Source organism: Salvelinus fontinalis, chromosome 22 (assembly GCF_029448725.1).
Source record: "Salvelinus fontinalis isolate EN_2023a chromosome 22, ASM2944872v1, whole genome shotgun sequence".
Taxonomy (NCBI): domain Eukaryota; kingdom Metazoa; phylum Chordata; class Actinopteri; order Salmoniformes; family Salmonidae; genus Salvelinus; species Salvelinus fontinalis.
The window spans coordinates 17,818,543-17,832,140 of record NC_074686.1 but is presented as its reverse complement, the minus strand read 5'-3'; the positions used below and the strand labels follow the sequence as shown (position 1 = coordinate 17,832,140).

The window sequence follows — 13,598 nt, the reverse complement described above, 5'->3', positions numbered from 1 at the left end:
CATTGTGTGACAAACCTTCAAATTTTAAAGTGGCCTTTTATTGTCCCCAGCACAAGGTGCACCTGTGTAATCATGCTGTTTATTCAGCTTCTTGATATGCCACACCTGTCAGGTGGATGGATTGTTTTGGCCAAGGGGAATCACTAACAGGGATGTAAACAAATTTGAGAAGCTTTTTGTGCGTATGGAACATTTCTGGGATCTTTTATTTCTGCTTATGAAACATGGGACCAACACTTTACATGTTGCGTTTATATTTTTTGTTCATTATAGTAATGAGCTGTGCAATTTGAATAAAATAAAACTTACATTGTTTCTCAAGCTGTGGAAAATCTATGAGGATGTTGCTTTCTCTTCAGAGGTAGCGTGGATGTAAAATTTGATCTGTTATGCATTTTACTGTCCCAGCTAGCCAACCAGGTTTTTAAATGGCTTCGCTGGCCAGGCCTCAACATTTAGTGATTAATTGGTCATCCATATTTCTGAAGGGTACACTGCACATTCTGCTGGTTTTGTTGTAGCTCGATATGGTGATATATACGGGGACCACATCAATTCTGGATCTAAAGACATACTGTATGTGTAAGAAATATGCTAATAGCTCCATATAGCAATTTGATAGATAAAGGTGCATTCATTGCTTACACATATCCAATCCACTCAGATCTTCAAGGGTGAGAATTAAGGGAAATGGAGCACAGAGGGGCAGTTTCCTTAACTACTTTCGGCACTCGGCTCCTACAAAGGTCTGTGCTTTGTCAAGCTCCTTAGGAGGTATTTCGATACTGTATATCAATGAATAGCTGTGGGAAATACATTTTGTTTTACCCTATCCTTTGTTACATGTTTTGTGCTGTTAAAATCAAATATTTAATTTCTTGACAATTTTTGTCCCGATTTGATACGTATTGTACGATCTCAGCTCTTAACATTGCTTAAAGAGAAACTGAAGTGAATCAGTCGATGGTACCGACACCTGGAAACCAAGACCAAGTTAATGGCTCCATCACAGGCATTTGCACTGCGCACAGTAACTACTCTTCATATCAACTTGCAGTGAAAGTGACATGCATCATATGCATATGGAAATAATGAAATTACAAAATGAAAGAGTAGAATACAATGTACAACCATGAGTTTGTCATTAAATAACTACTTCTTCCACTTTCAAAACAGATCCCAATAATTGATTTACTGTTATTGCCAGGAGTCAAACAGAGTAAACTGTTCTGTGAGCATCTAGTAATGACATTAAGTGCTCAAACGTGGGGTTCTCTGTCTTTTTTCTGGTTCTCTGTGAGTGGAACTGCTTTTTTTTTCTTCCCTTAGTCGCCTCTGGTGTGGCAGCCACCTCTGGGGTAGCCTCAGCCACTGGGGCAGCCTCTGGTGTGGCAGCCACCTCTGGGGTAGCCTCAGCCACTGGGGTAGCCTCAGCCAATGGGGCAGCCTCTGGAGCTGTAGCTGCCACCTCGGGCACGGCAACTTTTGGAGCCGCAACTGCAATCACCTTTGAAATGCTAGCCTCTGTAACTGCGACTGCTAAATCCTCTGAAACGGCAGACTCTGGAACTGCAGCTGCAACAGCCTCTGAAACGACAGCCTCTGGAACACACAAAAAATAAAAGGTTTCTGGAGTATCCTTTAGTGGTTCTTCTTCAAATAGAAACTGTAGGGCAACCCCTATAAATTCTTTGAAGAACCCCTTTTAATGGATCCTCGAAGAACCCTTTGAAGAACCTTTTGGGGTTCATTTTTTAGCAACCCCCCCCCCCCCCTATTATTAATAAGAAGAATAATAAGAATATGCATAACAATAACACACCATTTTAGTTGTCAGTGTTTATTATGACTTTAAATAAAAAAATTAGGTGAACACCCAGCAAAGCCCCAAGTCCAATGGGTATATTATCTGGCGTGTTGATGTTCTCCTAATCCATAGCCAGAATGATTTTGCAGTAATATTCAGAGTTGTATGGATTATGGTCTTCTGAATCCAAAAAATAGTAAGTATACAGATGATTAACAAAGCATGCACACAACAGTATTCATACCTTGGTTTTTGTGGTAAATGTGAATGAAAAAAACATTTGAAAATGGTTTTCATACACATCCGATGGGATATTCATTGAAGAAGTAACGGAGGAGGATGGTAAATGTGATCTGCATAACATACCGATGCCAATTGACATACCTTTGTATGTCTCCTTGTCTGTATACCTACAGACACAAAAGTGAACAGTTCAGTCAACTGCACCCAATACAGCTATCCTTCAACATATTCTTATAGCCTACATATTCTTACTTCTGTTGGTTGATTGATAGCCATTGAATTGTGTCCATTTTCTGTTTTAGAAAGATTTGCACAAATATGAAAACATAGATGGTATCATCGTAAAACAATATAAATTTAGATCATATAATGGACAAACCCTACCTTAAATTGAGATCTTTAAATGTTTCAGATAAGTGCCTGCACCTGCTGTCCTTTCTAATTCAAATCCAAATATTTCAGTTGGGCAGAGAGGTTCCTGCAAGAACCCCCCCCCCCCCCCATCTAAGGAGATTCCTCGATAAACACCACCTCCTATGGGGTTCTTGGAAGAACCTTTTGAGGACAATTTTCAGTGCCAAGAACCCTAAGGTTCTTCAAAGAACTTTGAGGATCTTAGAAGAACCTTTGTTGAAGCCCTAATTTTTAGAGTGCAGCAGTCTCAGAAATGGCAGCCTCTGGAACTGTGGCTGCAATAACCTCTCAAACGCCTGCCTCTGGAACAGTAGTTGCCTCTGAAACTGCAGCTGCCTCTGAAACTACGGCCTCTTGTACCACAACTGCCTCTTCCTGATTTTGCTTTTTCAACAGTTTGAAAAAGGGCACCACTGAAATGGGCACCACCGAAATGGGAATTAGCACAGTGTCTATCCCGTTAACCTGGGGAGAATAGGCAAATTAACACTAGAACAACCAGATTACCGAAACGAGCACGCAGCGCATGTGTCCTGGGGACCCCAACCCCCCCAGAGGTCGAGGAACCTCCCGATAGCATATGAACACATAAATCATGGCAAAATGTGTAGAATTGCAGGCAATTCACTTTAAAATGGCAAAATCTCTCCACCTCATGACAAAATGTATAGAATAGCAGAAAATGTTGCTTTAAAAATGATAATTTCTCTCAGCCTCATGGCTCTTGATGGAACGTCAAGAGACAACTACTTAGTTAAGTGGCAAGGCATAGTGAAAACAAGCATACAATATGCAAACTGGACTCCCAGTTCTTATGTAGTCCCAGCAATTTTCATTTGATTGTATCTATGTTGATTGTATGGTAGCAGGCTTGGTAGATGAGGTACCTCTCTCTCAGTTGAAGTTGATGATCATTTGAAGGAGGGGAGCGGCGGGGAAGTCCATGGTGATGATTCCGAAGCGCCTGCTTTGCCCTATCTGTGCCGTCAGGTACAGGTGGGCGTTGATTCGCTGGGCTCTGCTGCTGTAGGGGACGAAGGTATGGGCCTTGTTGCCCACAGGGGCAGCTTCCAGGTGTTCATGCACACTTTGCCATTTCTCAGCCAGATGCAGGAGGGTGGGGACCTGGGGAGACAAGTACATGAGACTCAATACATTTTCCTACCAACAATTTTGTTTAAAAAAAATGACTATCTCTTTACCCTCCAGTCGTCTGCGATGTCCAGGCCCATTCCGAGGTCAGGTCAGCTAAAGTCCTGCAGGACAATGAGCTTCCCTCTGTTCTGTCCCACAGTGGGCATGGGCCGACTGTTCCACAGCAGGCCCCAGTCGGCATAGAGGTGGATGTAGCAGACTACCGCCCGTAGAGGTCGAAGGTCTCACTGAACTCTTTGAGCCGCACCAGCACCATCTCGCTGGGGTACTCACTTAGGAAGTTGGCCACGCCCTCCAGCACGTCGCCGAAGTGTACCCACAGGTAAGACACGCCGTGGTGGATGGTGAGGTTGCCACGCACATGGCACACACGCACTTCCAGGAAGCGCACACCGGCCTGGAGCTGCGACGCCAGGCTACAGGACTGGCACTCGGCCAAGGTGCCGCTGTAGATGGCCATGGTGACCAACAGGCAGCTGTCCGGGAGGCCCGCCATCCAGGAGGGGTTGACAAACTCGTGGGGCTGGACTATGTCGTCGTACTCGGTCCTCTGGATGGCACTGTTGCTCAAGCAAACAGCCCTGGTGGGTAATTAGTTTGGTGTCAAAGGTCAATACCTAATTCTGAAGTTAGCTAATTATACTCACAACTGACACAGCACTCTTACACTCCTTCTCTAAGGGTTGTGTCTAAATTCTCCTGGATGTTGTCCTCTCCTTATATCCTTTACTTTATAACTACACAAGGCTTAAATTGGCCTCTACTATATTGCTTTGTCCCCTCCAGTCATTTCAGATCAGTGCTAATGACATTGTCTCCTTAAACTATTCAAGACTATTGAGACACAACCCCTGACTACCTTTGAAACAAGATACTCACCCCAAAAGGACAATCAGCTTGATAAACATATTCCACATCCTGGGGACTCCTTTGGTGCTTGCCATATCTGATTCTTTAGTTATATAAATGGGGACTGAGTTTGGGGGTAAGAAAAGGAAGCACAAATGAATCTTTGTTTGGTGCTCTAGCTTTAGATTAGCAGCAATACAGGTGCATTATCCATTTCAATTATTATATTCAGTTTATTTAAAATATACCCGTGGGCTGCCACTCAAACAAAAAACACAAGTAAGAAATACATACAGAGTTTAAGTAAAAATAAATGAGTATAAACAGGAAAAGAAAAACAACCTCCCATCCCATGAAGGAATGTGCCTACCTGATTTAGGCAACACAGTGAACAGTTGGGAGTTGGGGTCAATTTCATCGGAAAATGTTTCCTTGGTGTTCAATACAGTCTGTGAACAAACTTAAAACGTATAAATTGATGGTTCGGATTACAGGATACCAAGGTCATATTTTTCCATGTTCTGTTCCATACGCATGCACACACACACACACACACACACACACACACACACACACACACACACACACACACACACACACACACACACACACACACACACACACACACACACACACACACACACACACACACATAGGCATGCACACACACTAGACACATACACAAACACAGACAGTACATGTACACGCTTAAAGGTATGCACACACACACCTACGCAAGTGAACACAGATAGATAAATCAAAGTCTACCTCATTCATAACTACGCAGGCAACTGTGTAACCATTAAGAGTGGTTTGAAATTCAATACACAATAGTGTTGGAATTACATATATTTTTGGTTGAATGTTGAGCAAGTTCATGTTTATCGTTCACTGTCTCGTCACGTTTCGGTATGATTGCTGTGCCTGTGTGATATGAAATGTGCCTTAGTGCCAAATAGAAATATATAATGTGAATGATAATGTCCTGCCAGATATGTTTATTTTCACATCACGATGGCAATGCTACATCATTAAAACTCTTGGTGGCAGAAATCATTTCATAATTAAAGAGTAAAATAATGGAGACATTGTTTGCTATAATTGTACAATGAATATATATCAATATAGATGAGAAAATTAGAAAAGGGGGCAAGCAGACAGGTATGTTGTTATAAGCATTGATGAGCCTTTATGAAGAAGGCCAATTATGTATCTTTATGTTTTCAACTGTAACACTTTTCGATCTTATTGTTTTTACTAGAGAACAAATGTAGTCACTGGTATGGTGCTGGAGATAATGGATAATGAATATGAGGTTAAAAAGTGGTGACATGCACCTTTTCTTATACCTATGTAGTAACAGTGTAATTACTACAGTGTTGTTGCATACTAACTTAGTGATTGCGTTGTAATGGCATACTAATGGATTGAGCAGTTTTTGTAATTACACATGTTTAAGGAGTAACGTTCCCGGTTTCTCAAAACAGCTTAATTTCATTTCTGTACAATTCTAATTCAATAACTGAAGTACAATGTAGCATATCAATATTTTGTTGTTACTAGTGTAATAAGAGTTACACAGGTATAAGATACATTTCATGCAAAGTGAGTAATAAAGGTTTACAATGTATTTCCAACCTGTGATCTCATAGGGCTGCTTGTTTTAGGACCCATCTTCTCTCTATTCCTAATATAGGACAGGACACTGGGAGTGTACCGGCAGTGTCCTGTGTGTCTGTGTGTGTGTGTGTGTGTCAGTGTGTGTCTGTGTGTGTGTGTGTGTGTGTGTGTGTGTGTGTGTGTGTGTGTGTGTGTGTGTCCGTGTGTGTGTCTGTGTGTGTGTGTATGTCTGTGTGTGTGTGTGTGTGTGTGTCCGTGTGTGTCTGTGTGTGTGTCTGTGTGTGTGTGTGTGTATGTGTGTGTGTCTCAGCGGTGGGAAAAGTATCCAACTGTCATACAGTACTTGAGTCAAAGTAAAGATATCTTAATAAAAAATGACTTAAACCTGTTAAGGCTGGGGGCGCTGTTGTCACTATTTATGGTAATCGTGTAATTTTTGAAACGGCTTCCTACAAAATTCTTGATCGTACAATATGCATATTATTATTATTATTGGATAGAAAACAGTCTATAGTTTCTATAGGAGTTGAAATTTTGTCTCTAAGTGGAACAGAACCCATTCTACAGCAATTTCCCTGACATGGAGTCAGATTTCAGAAATTTTGGCCACTGTTCTGGAGTCAGTTTTAAGGCCAATGTTATTCCTATGAGTATACGGACACTGCTTACGTCTTCCCCTGGATGCCTTTACGTGATGACGATTTGAATGGGGTCGATTGCGCAATCACAGGCACTATAAATTAAAAAACCCTGTAGGTAGGAACTCTTTTCCAGCTGCGTCATGCGCGTGGAGGACATCGACCTGCACTTGTTCCAAGCATTAGTGTAGGGAGTAATCTTTCTCAGGTCATGTTTCTACTCGTTATAGGAGTTAAAAACATCATAAGGTAGTTAATTTAAAGCGTTTTATAGCAATTTATATCCGTTTAGTGCGATTTTGGGACATTTATTTCTGAGACGCTGTGAATCTCTGGGCACGCTTCCAGTTCATCCCGAACGCAGTTGGCATTTCCACATGGCAAGAGGACAGCTTTCCACCAAAAGACGATTAGACCCAAGAAAGGATCCTTTGCCCAAGATACTGATGGAAGAACAGCTCAAAGTAGGAAATTTTTATTATGATAAATCGTGTTTCTGTCGAAAAATGTTAGTGGCTTAGGACGCCATCTTTTTTGACGTAGCTTCGCTTGGCGCAAACTGTATTGAAAAGTAAGGATAATTTAAAAAATGTAAATCCGCGATTGTATTAAGAATTAAATTGTCTATCAATCGCTGTCCACCCTATATTTTTTAGTCACGTTTATGAGTATTTATGTATACGAGTAGATCACTGTCTAATATGGCGCACGGACATTTTCTCACCAGCTGGGCTACTTTTCCCATTGTCTAACCATGATTTTGGTGGCTAAATATGCACATTTTCGAACAAACTGTATATGTATGTTGTAATGTGATGTTACAGGGGTGTCGTCTGAAGAATTCTGAGAAGGTTAGTGAAAAAAATAATATATTTTGGCGATGTTTACGTTATCGCTCTCTTTGGCTAGAATCAATGCTGGGGTAATGTTTGCACATGTGCTATGCTAATATAACGATTTATTGTGTTTTCGCTGTAAGACACTTAGAAAATCTGAAATATTGTCTGTATTCACAGGATCTGTGTCTTTCGATTAGTGTATGCTGTGTATTTTTACGAAATGTTTGATGATTAGTAGTTAGGTAAACACGTTGCTCATTGTAATTATTCTAGTCCATTTGTGACGGTGGGTGCAATTGTAAACTATGCCATCTACCTGAAATATGCACATTTTTCTAACAAAACCTATCCCATACCATAAATATGTTATCAGACTGTCATCTGATGAGTTTTTTCTTGGTTAGGGGCTATAAATATCTTAGTTTAGCCGAATTGGTGATAGCTACTGGTGTTGGTGGACAAATAAAAGATGGTGGATTATGCTAATGTGTTTTTAGCTAATAGATTTACATCTTTACATATTGTGTCTTCCCTGTAAAACATTTTAAAAATCGGACATGTTGGCTGGATTCACAAGATCTGTGTCTTTCATTAGCTGTATTGGACTTTAATGTGTGAAAGTTAAATATTTAAAAAAAATATTTTTTTTGAATTTCGCGGCTCTGCCTTTTCAGTGGGGGTGGGGGGGGGTGTGCCGCTAGCGGCACCCTAGTCCTAGACAGGTTAATTAAAAGTGAAAGTCACCCTGTGAAATACTACTTGAGTAAAATTCTAAGAGTATTTGGTTTTAAATATACTTAAGTTGTATCGGCTTTCTTCTGTGGACAAAGGAGAGGACCAAAATGCAGCGTGGTTAGTGTTTATTAAAGACAATGTCATGTTTAATAAAGACAATAAACGTGAACACTACAAAAATACAAAACAACAACTGTGAAAAAAACGAAACAGTTCTGTCTGGTGCAGACACACGAAGACAGAAGACAACCACCCACAAAACCCAACACAAAACAGGCTACCTAAATATGGTTCCCAATCAGAGACAATGACTAACACCTGCCTCTGATTGAGAACCATATCAGGCCAAACATAGAAACGGGAAAACTAGACACACAACATAGAATGCCCACTCAGCTCACGTCCTGACCAACACTAAAACAAAGAAAACACAAAAGAACTATGGTCAGAACGTGACATAAGTAGCAACTCCAACACTCAGACATCATTTACAAACGAAGCATTTGTGTCTAGTGAGTCCACCAGACCATAGGCAGTAGGGATGACGAGGGATGTTCTCTTGATAAGTGTGTGAATTTGACCATTTTCCTGTCCTGTTAAGCATTTAAAATGTAACCAGTACTTTTGGTTGTCAGGGAAAATGTATGGAGCAAAAAGTGCATTCTGTTCTTTAGGAATGTTGTGGAGTAGTAGTAAAAGTTGTCAAAAATAAAGAACAGATATTAAAAAAAAAATACTTATGTAGGACTTGAAATTATTTTTACTTAAGTACTTTACTCTACTGGTGTGTGAGTGTGTGAGAGAGAGAGAGATAGAAAGTTGTGGTGTGTTGGTTGAGTACTGTGAAAGCAGAAAATAAAGAATTACCATGCAAATTGATGAACATAGATATATTATATTCTGATGGATTCCCCCTACCCATATCCCTACATTCCCTACAACACTATAAAACAATTATTGCTACTGAAGGTGTGGATGTATTTGATATACCTAAAACAATAGACACCCTGCCTGTCCTCTGTTTGGGTTACAACCATAAAGCAGTCAGCTGCATTTTCCCCTCCATCCAATCAGCACAGCCCGGATAAGAGTCATGTTTCCTCATTCCTCTGTCCTTATAGGACAGAAAGTAGGCTGGGCTTCTCAAGACTGTGGGACTCCTGGAAAATGGTGGCTTGGAAATACTGACAGCTTGTGTGAAGAGAAGCATAACAATAGCTTGAACTCAGGTAAAAATAAGAAATGCAGCCTCAATGGCTTTATATTATCTTTTGGGGGGTTATCTGAAAAGGAACTCTGTTTAGATATATTTAATTCAAAAGGGAAATCAGTGGTTCATGATACATGTTTGTGGTTGGAGATACAGGAAATGAATTTAGTTAGACCAAAATGAATGTGATTTACTAATGGCAAAAGGATCTCTGAATTGATGAAGATTGGCATGTGTCTTCATCATTTTGTTAATCTTTAGAAAACTTGCACTGTAATAGGAGGTCAATGATCATACTTAACGTACCCTGTAGACACCCACTGGTCTTCCTGATTTTTTTTCTTCATTGCTGGCTTGGGCATGATGAGTAAGAGCGTTTGGCCACAGCCAAACAGATCAGTTGGTGTACACACACAGGACAGCAGCCACTCCCTTTAAACCAGTTACCCAAATAGATGTCTGTGTGGGGTTTTGAATTTAGAAGCATTCTATGCCCTGTATTTGAATCAAAGACTCTACTTGATTTAAAACTTATCGCTCATAGTCATTAATATGAAAATGAAAAGTTTGATAATGAAATATATGTTTCTCTTAGAATGGCATTGTCTCTCTTTCTCTTTCAAATAAGAAATAACAGTTAATCTTGGCTTCTAAACCTAAGTAATTAGTGACTTGTTGCCCTGGCCTATAGACTTGTTGCTTACTACACAACTAGGGGCTTTATGAGTGGTGTCACTCAGGAGTATTACGACTGTAACTTGATACCTGAAGCTAAAAGACACACAGTGACATAATGCATGTGTAGAATGTAACTTGAGAACTAAGATGCCTGATTTTGCCTGCAGCATTAAAAGTAATAAGATTGGAATTCTACTGAAACATTGGTCAATCCCCCATCTACAATAAAAACAGAAACAGTTCAGTTCATTGTCTACTCTCACAACAGCCTGACAGTGTCTGCTCTTTCTCTCCTTTCTCTTCTTCTTTCTCTATCTTTTTCTCTCTCTCTCTCTCTTTCTCTGTCTTGCTCACTGTTTGTCAGAGTAAGAAGCTCACAGCGATGGCTGACGCCGGGCAGATCAGAAAGACAGCGGTCAAGGTGCTGGGCTGCGTGGAGAAGGTATCCTCTTTCGCCTCGTCCATCAACCCCCTCTTCGGCATTGTCTCCTCCCTGGTGGGGGTGGTGCGCATAGGCCTGGTGGGCGATGAGGCGCACGCCCTGGACAAGGACTTCCAGGTGGTGCACGGCAAGCTGGAGAGCATCTCTGCGAAGAACCGCCAGTGCCTGCGGCAGATCCGTGTGGACGAGGTCAATGAGACATTTGGTAAGTACGAGGAGTACATCAAGCACCAGTATGCCGCCTTCAGCTCCATGGTGGCGCTGGTGAGGAAGGACCCAGAGGGAGCGCGGCGCCACATGGCCAACTTCGAGTGGGTCTATGAGAGGGACAAGAGCGACCTGAGCCTGGACGTGTACTACCGTGGCGTAATGGGCACCGGGTCGGTGTTCGGAAGGCCCCTGCTGAAGGTGTACCTGGAGCACTGCAACGGAAACCGCAGGGTCATGGAGCACTGGTGCTCCCAGGTGGGACACCTGTTCCACATCGGCCTGATCGCCCTCATGGCCTACACAGCGGTGACAGAGGACGACGAGGACGAGGTGCGAGAGAAGTGGACCAAGCGTGTGGAGGACATCCAAGCCAAGATGCAGGAGGTTTTGAGTCAGTGCAAAGAGGAGGAGGAGAGGAGTCTTCCCTAAAGCTTGGGGAAGGGGAGAGGCGGGGAACCTGTCCAGAAATTACCCTTACTCCCAGTCCTTGAGTGCTACTGGGTGTGTAGTATTCCTGGGTGTTCCTACCCTGCTCTAATATATCCGATTCTACTAATCAACTGCTGATCATTGGCCTAATTAGCTAAACCAGGTATGTTAGAGCAGGGATGGAATAAAAGCCTGCAGACCCAGTAGCTATTCAGTAAAAAGTCTGACCACCCCTGCTCTAACTCCTTTTTAGAACTGGATAGGTACAAGCAATATGGCTGTAGCTCCACCTTGCTCTGAGAGGCAAGGTGGAATGTTTTGCCAAACATTTCTTAGACCTGTCCAATTTATTCTGATCAACAGAATCAGTGCCAAGGGGTAGGGGCTACCCCAGTGCCAAGGGGTAGGGGCTAGGGGTTGATTCTTGACACGGCCAACAATTTGAAGGGAGGTTAGGTGGGTGAGAAGTGGAGTTTGGTGGTTAAAACTGTGGAGAAGAGGTTCGTTCCCACTTTCTCAGCAACCAGACTCATTCAAGTGGACCAAGTAAAGCAAGGAAATCATGTATTATGAATAGATGGGAAACTAAATTCACAGTAAAAGCATTCAAATGTATTGTCATTTATTTGGGTCAACTGAACTCTGTTGTTGTGGCAATATTTCCTAATTTGAACTTGTGTTCATACAGCTGCCTTATATTAGCCTACCTGTCAATACATTCTCTGACTGTCCGTTAATGTTTTATACACTGTCTTCAATAAACAAGTCTAAATGATGATCCAAATCACAGTATGCACAATAATAATTTGACTGAAACACTAGTATCTCTCTCTCTCTCTCTCTCGCTCGGTTTGCTATGTGGCCAATGATGTCACCATACATCAGGGGTTCCCAACCTAGGGACTGTCAGGACTTCAAAAGTGGTGAGTGAAGGAGTCAGGAGCAGAGAGCAGGGTAGTTCCAAAAGACGTGGATTTTTAATATACCAAATAACCAGAGAGACGGTCACGCCACACACACAAGGGCGCGTAAAGTCCAAGTCCAACAAACAGGACAAAACTGAGCAAGAACAGACACCACAAGAATAAACAAACACCACAAACAGAAAAACAAGCCCGCACAAAAGCCAGCGGGCCAACTGGGCTTAAATAGCCCACAACCAAACCTAAACCCGAAACAGGTGCAACAAATCAGACACAACTAAATGAAACAGAAAAGGGGATCGGTGGCAGCTAGTAGGCCGGAGACGATGACCGCCGAGCGCCGCCCGAACAGGAAGAGGCACCATCTTCGGCGGGATTCGTGACAGGGACCTTCCTTGATTTGAGGGGTACAATTCGTAATTGTTTATACCGATATAAAACGACGCAGAAATCTGTGATGCTTTATGCTAGAAACAAGAGGTACAATGCCAGATGAAGACTGATGCACATGGGAATATCAATCAATCAAATGTATTTATAAAGGCCTTTTTTTACATTTGGGGCGGCAGGTAGCCAAGTGGTTAGAGCGCTGGGCCAGTAACCGAAAGGTTGCTGGATCGAATCCCTGAGCTGACAAGGGAAAAATCTGTCATTCTGCCCCTGAACAAGGCAGCTAACCCAGTGTTCCCCGGTAGGCTGTCATTGTAAATAAGAATTTGTTCTTAACTGACTTGCCTTGTTCAATAAAGGTAAAAAAAATGAACAGTGAGCAATGCAGATGTAGATGTAGAAGCATGGTGCCTAGGAATAACTCCCTAGAAAGTCAGAAACCTAGGAAGAAACCTAGAGAGGAACCAGGCTCTGAGGGGTGGCCAGGCTGTGCCGGGTGGATATTATAAGAGTAGATGGCCATTAAGGCCAGATCAATGTTCAAATGTTCATAGATGATGAGCAGGGTCAAATAATAATCACAAGGGTTGAAGATGGTGCAACAGGTCAGCACCTCGGGAGTAAATGTCAGTTGGTTTTTCATAGCTGAGCATTCAGAGGTGGAGACAGCAGGTGAGGGAGAGAGAGGGTCAAATACAGCAGGTCTGGGACAATGTAGCATAATTTCACCAGATAGGACAGACTGCCCCTCGACACATAGACTATTGCAGCATAGCTACTGGAGGCTGAGACGGGGTCAGGGACACTGTGGCCCTGTCCGATGATACCCCTGGACAGGGCCAACCATGCAGAATATAAACCCTCCCACTTTGCCAAAGTACAGCCCCCACACCACTAGAAGGATATCAACAGACCACCAATTTACTACCCTGAGACAAGGCTGAGTATAGTCCACAAAGTTCTCCTCAACCGCACGACCCGAGGGGGTAAAAAACCAGACAGGAAGATCATGTCAG

At 42.3% G+C, this 13,598-nt stretch overlaps 1 protein-coding gene and 1 pseudogene across 1 annotated transcript; one reads left to right on the top strand and one right to left on the bottom strand.

Moving 5' to 3' along the window:
* Positions 1–3,358: 3,358 nt before the first annotated feature.
* On the bottom strand, positions 3,359–4,584 carry LOC129819966 (uncharacterized; annotated as a pseudogene).
* Positions 4,585–9,422: 4,838 nt separating this feature from the next.
* Positions 9,423–12,053, top strand: LOC129819963 (protein rapunzel-like). Its single transcript, XM_055876707.1, has 2 exons — positions 9,423–9,529; positions 10,553–12,053. The coding sequence occupies exon 2, from the start codon at positions 10,571–10,573 to the stop codon at positions 11,267–11,269; it is 699 nt and encodes a 232-aa protein (XP_055732682.1). The 5' UTR covers positions 9,423–9,529; positions 10,553–10,570; the 3' UTR covers positions 11,270–12,053.
* Positions 12,054–13,598: the final 1,545 nt, after the last annotated feature.

Bases quoted from the DNA above. Each gene is read 5' to 3' on its own strand.
- LOC129819963 (XM_055876707.1), top strand. From the start codon at position 10,571: ATGGCTGACGCCGGGCAGATCAGAAAGACAGCGGTCAAGGTGCTGGGC.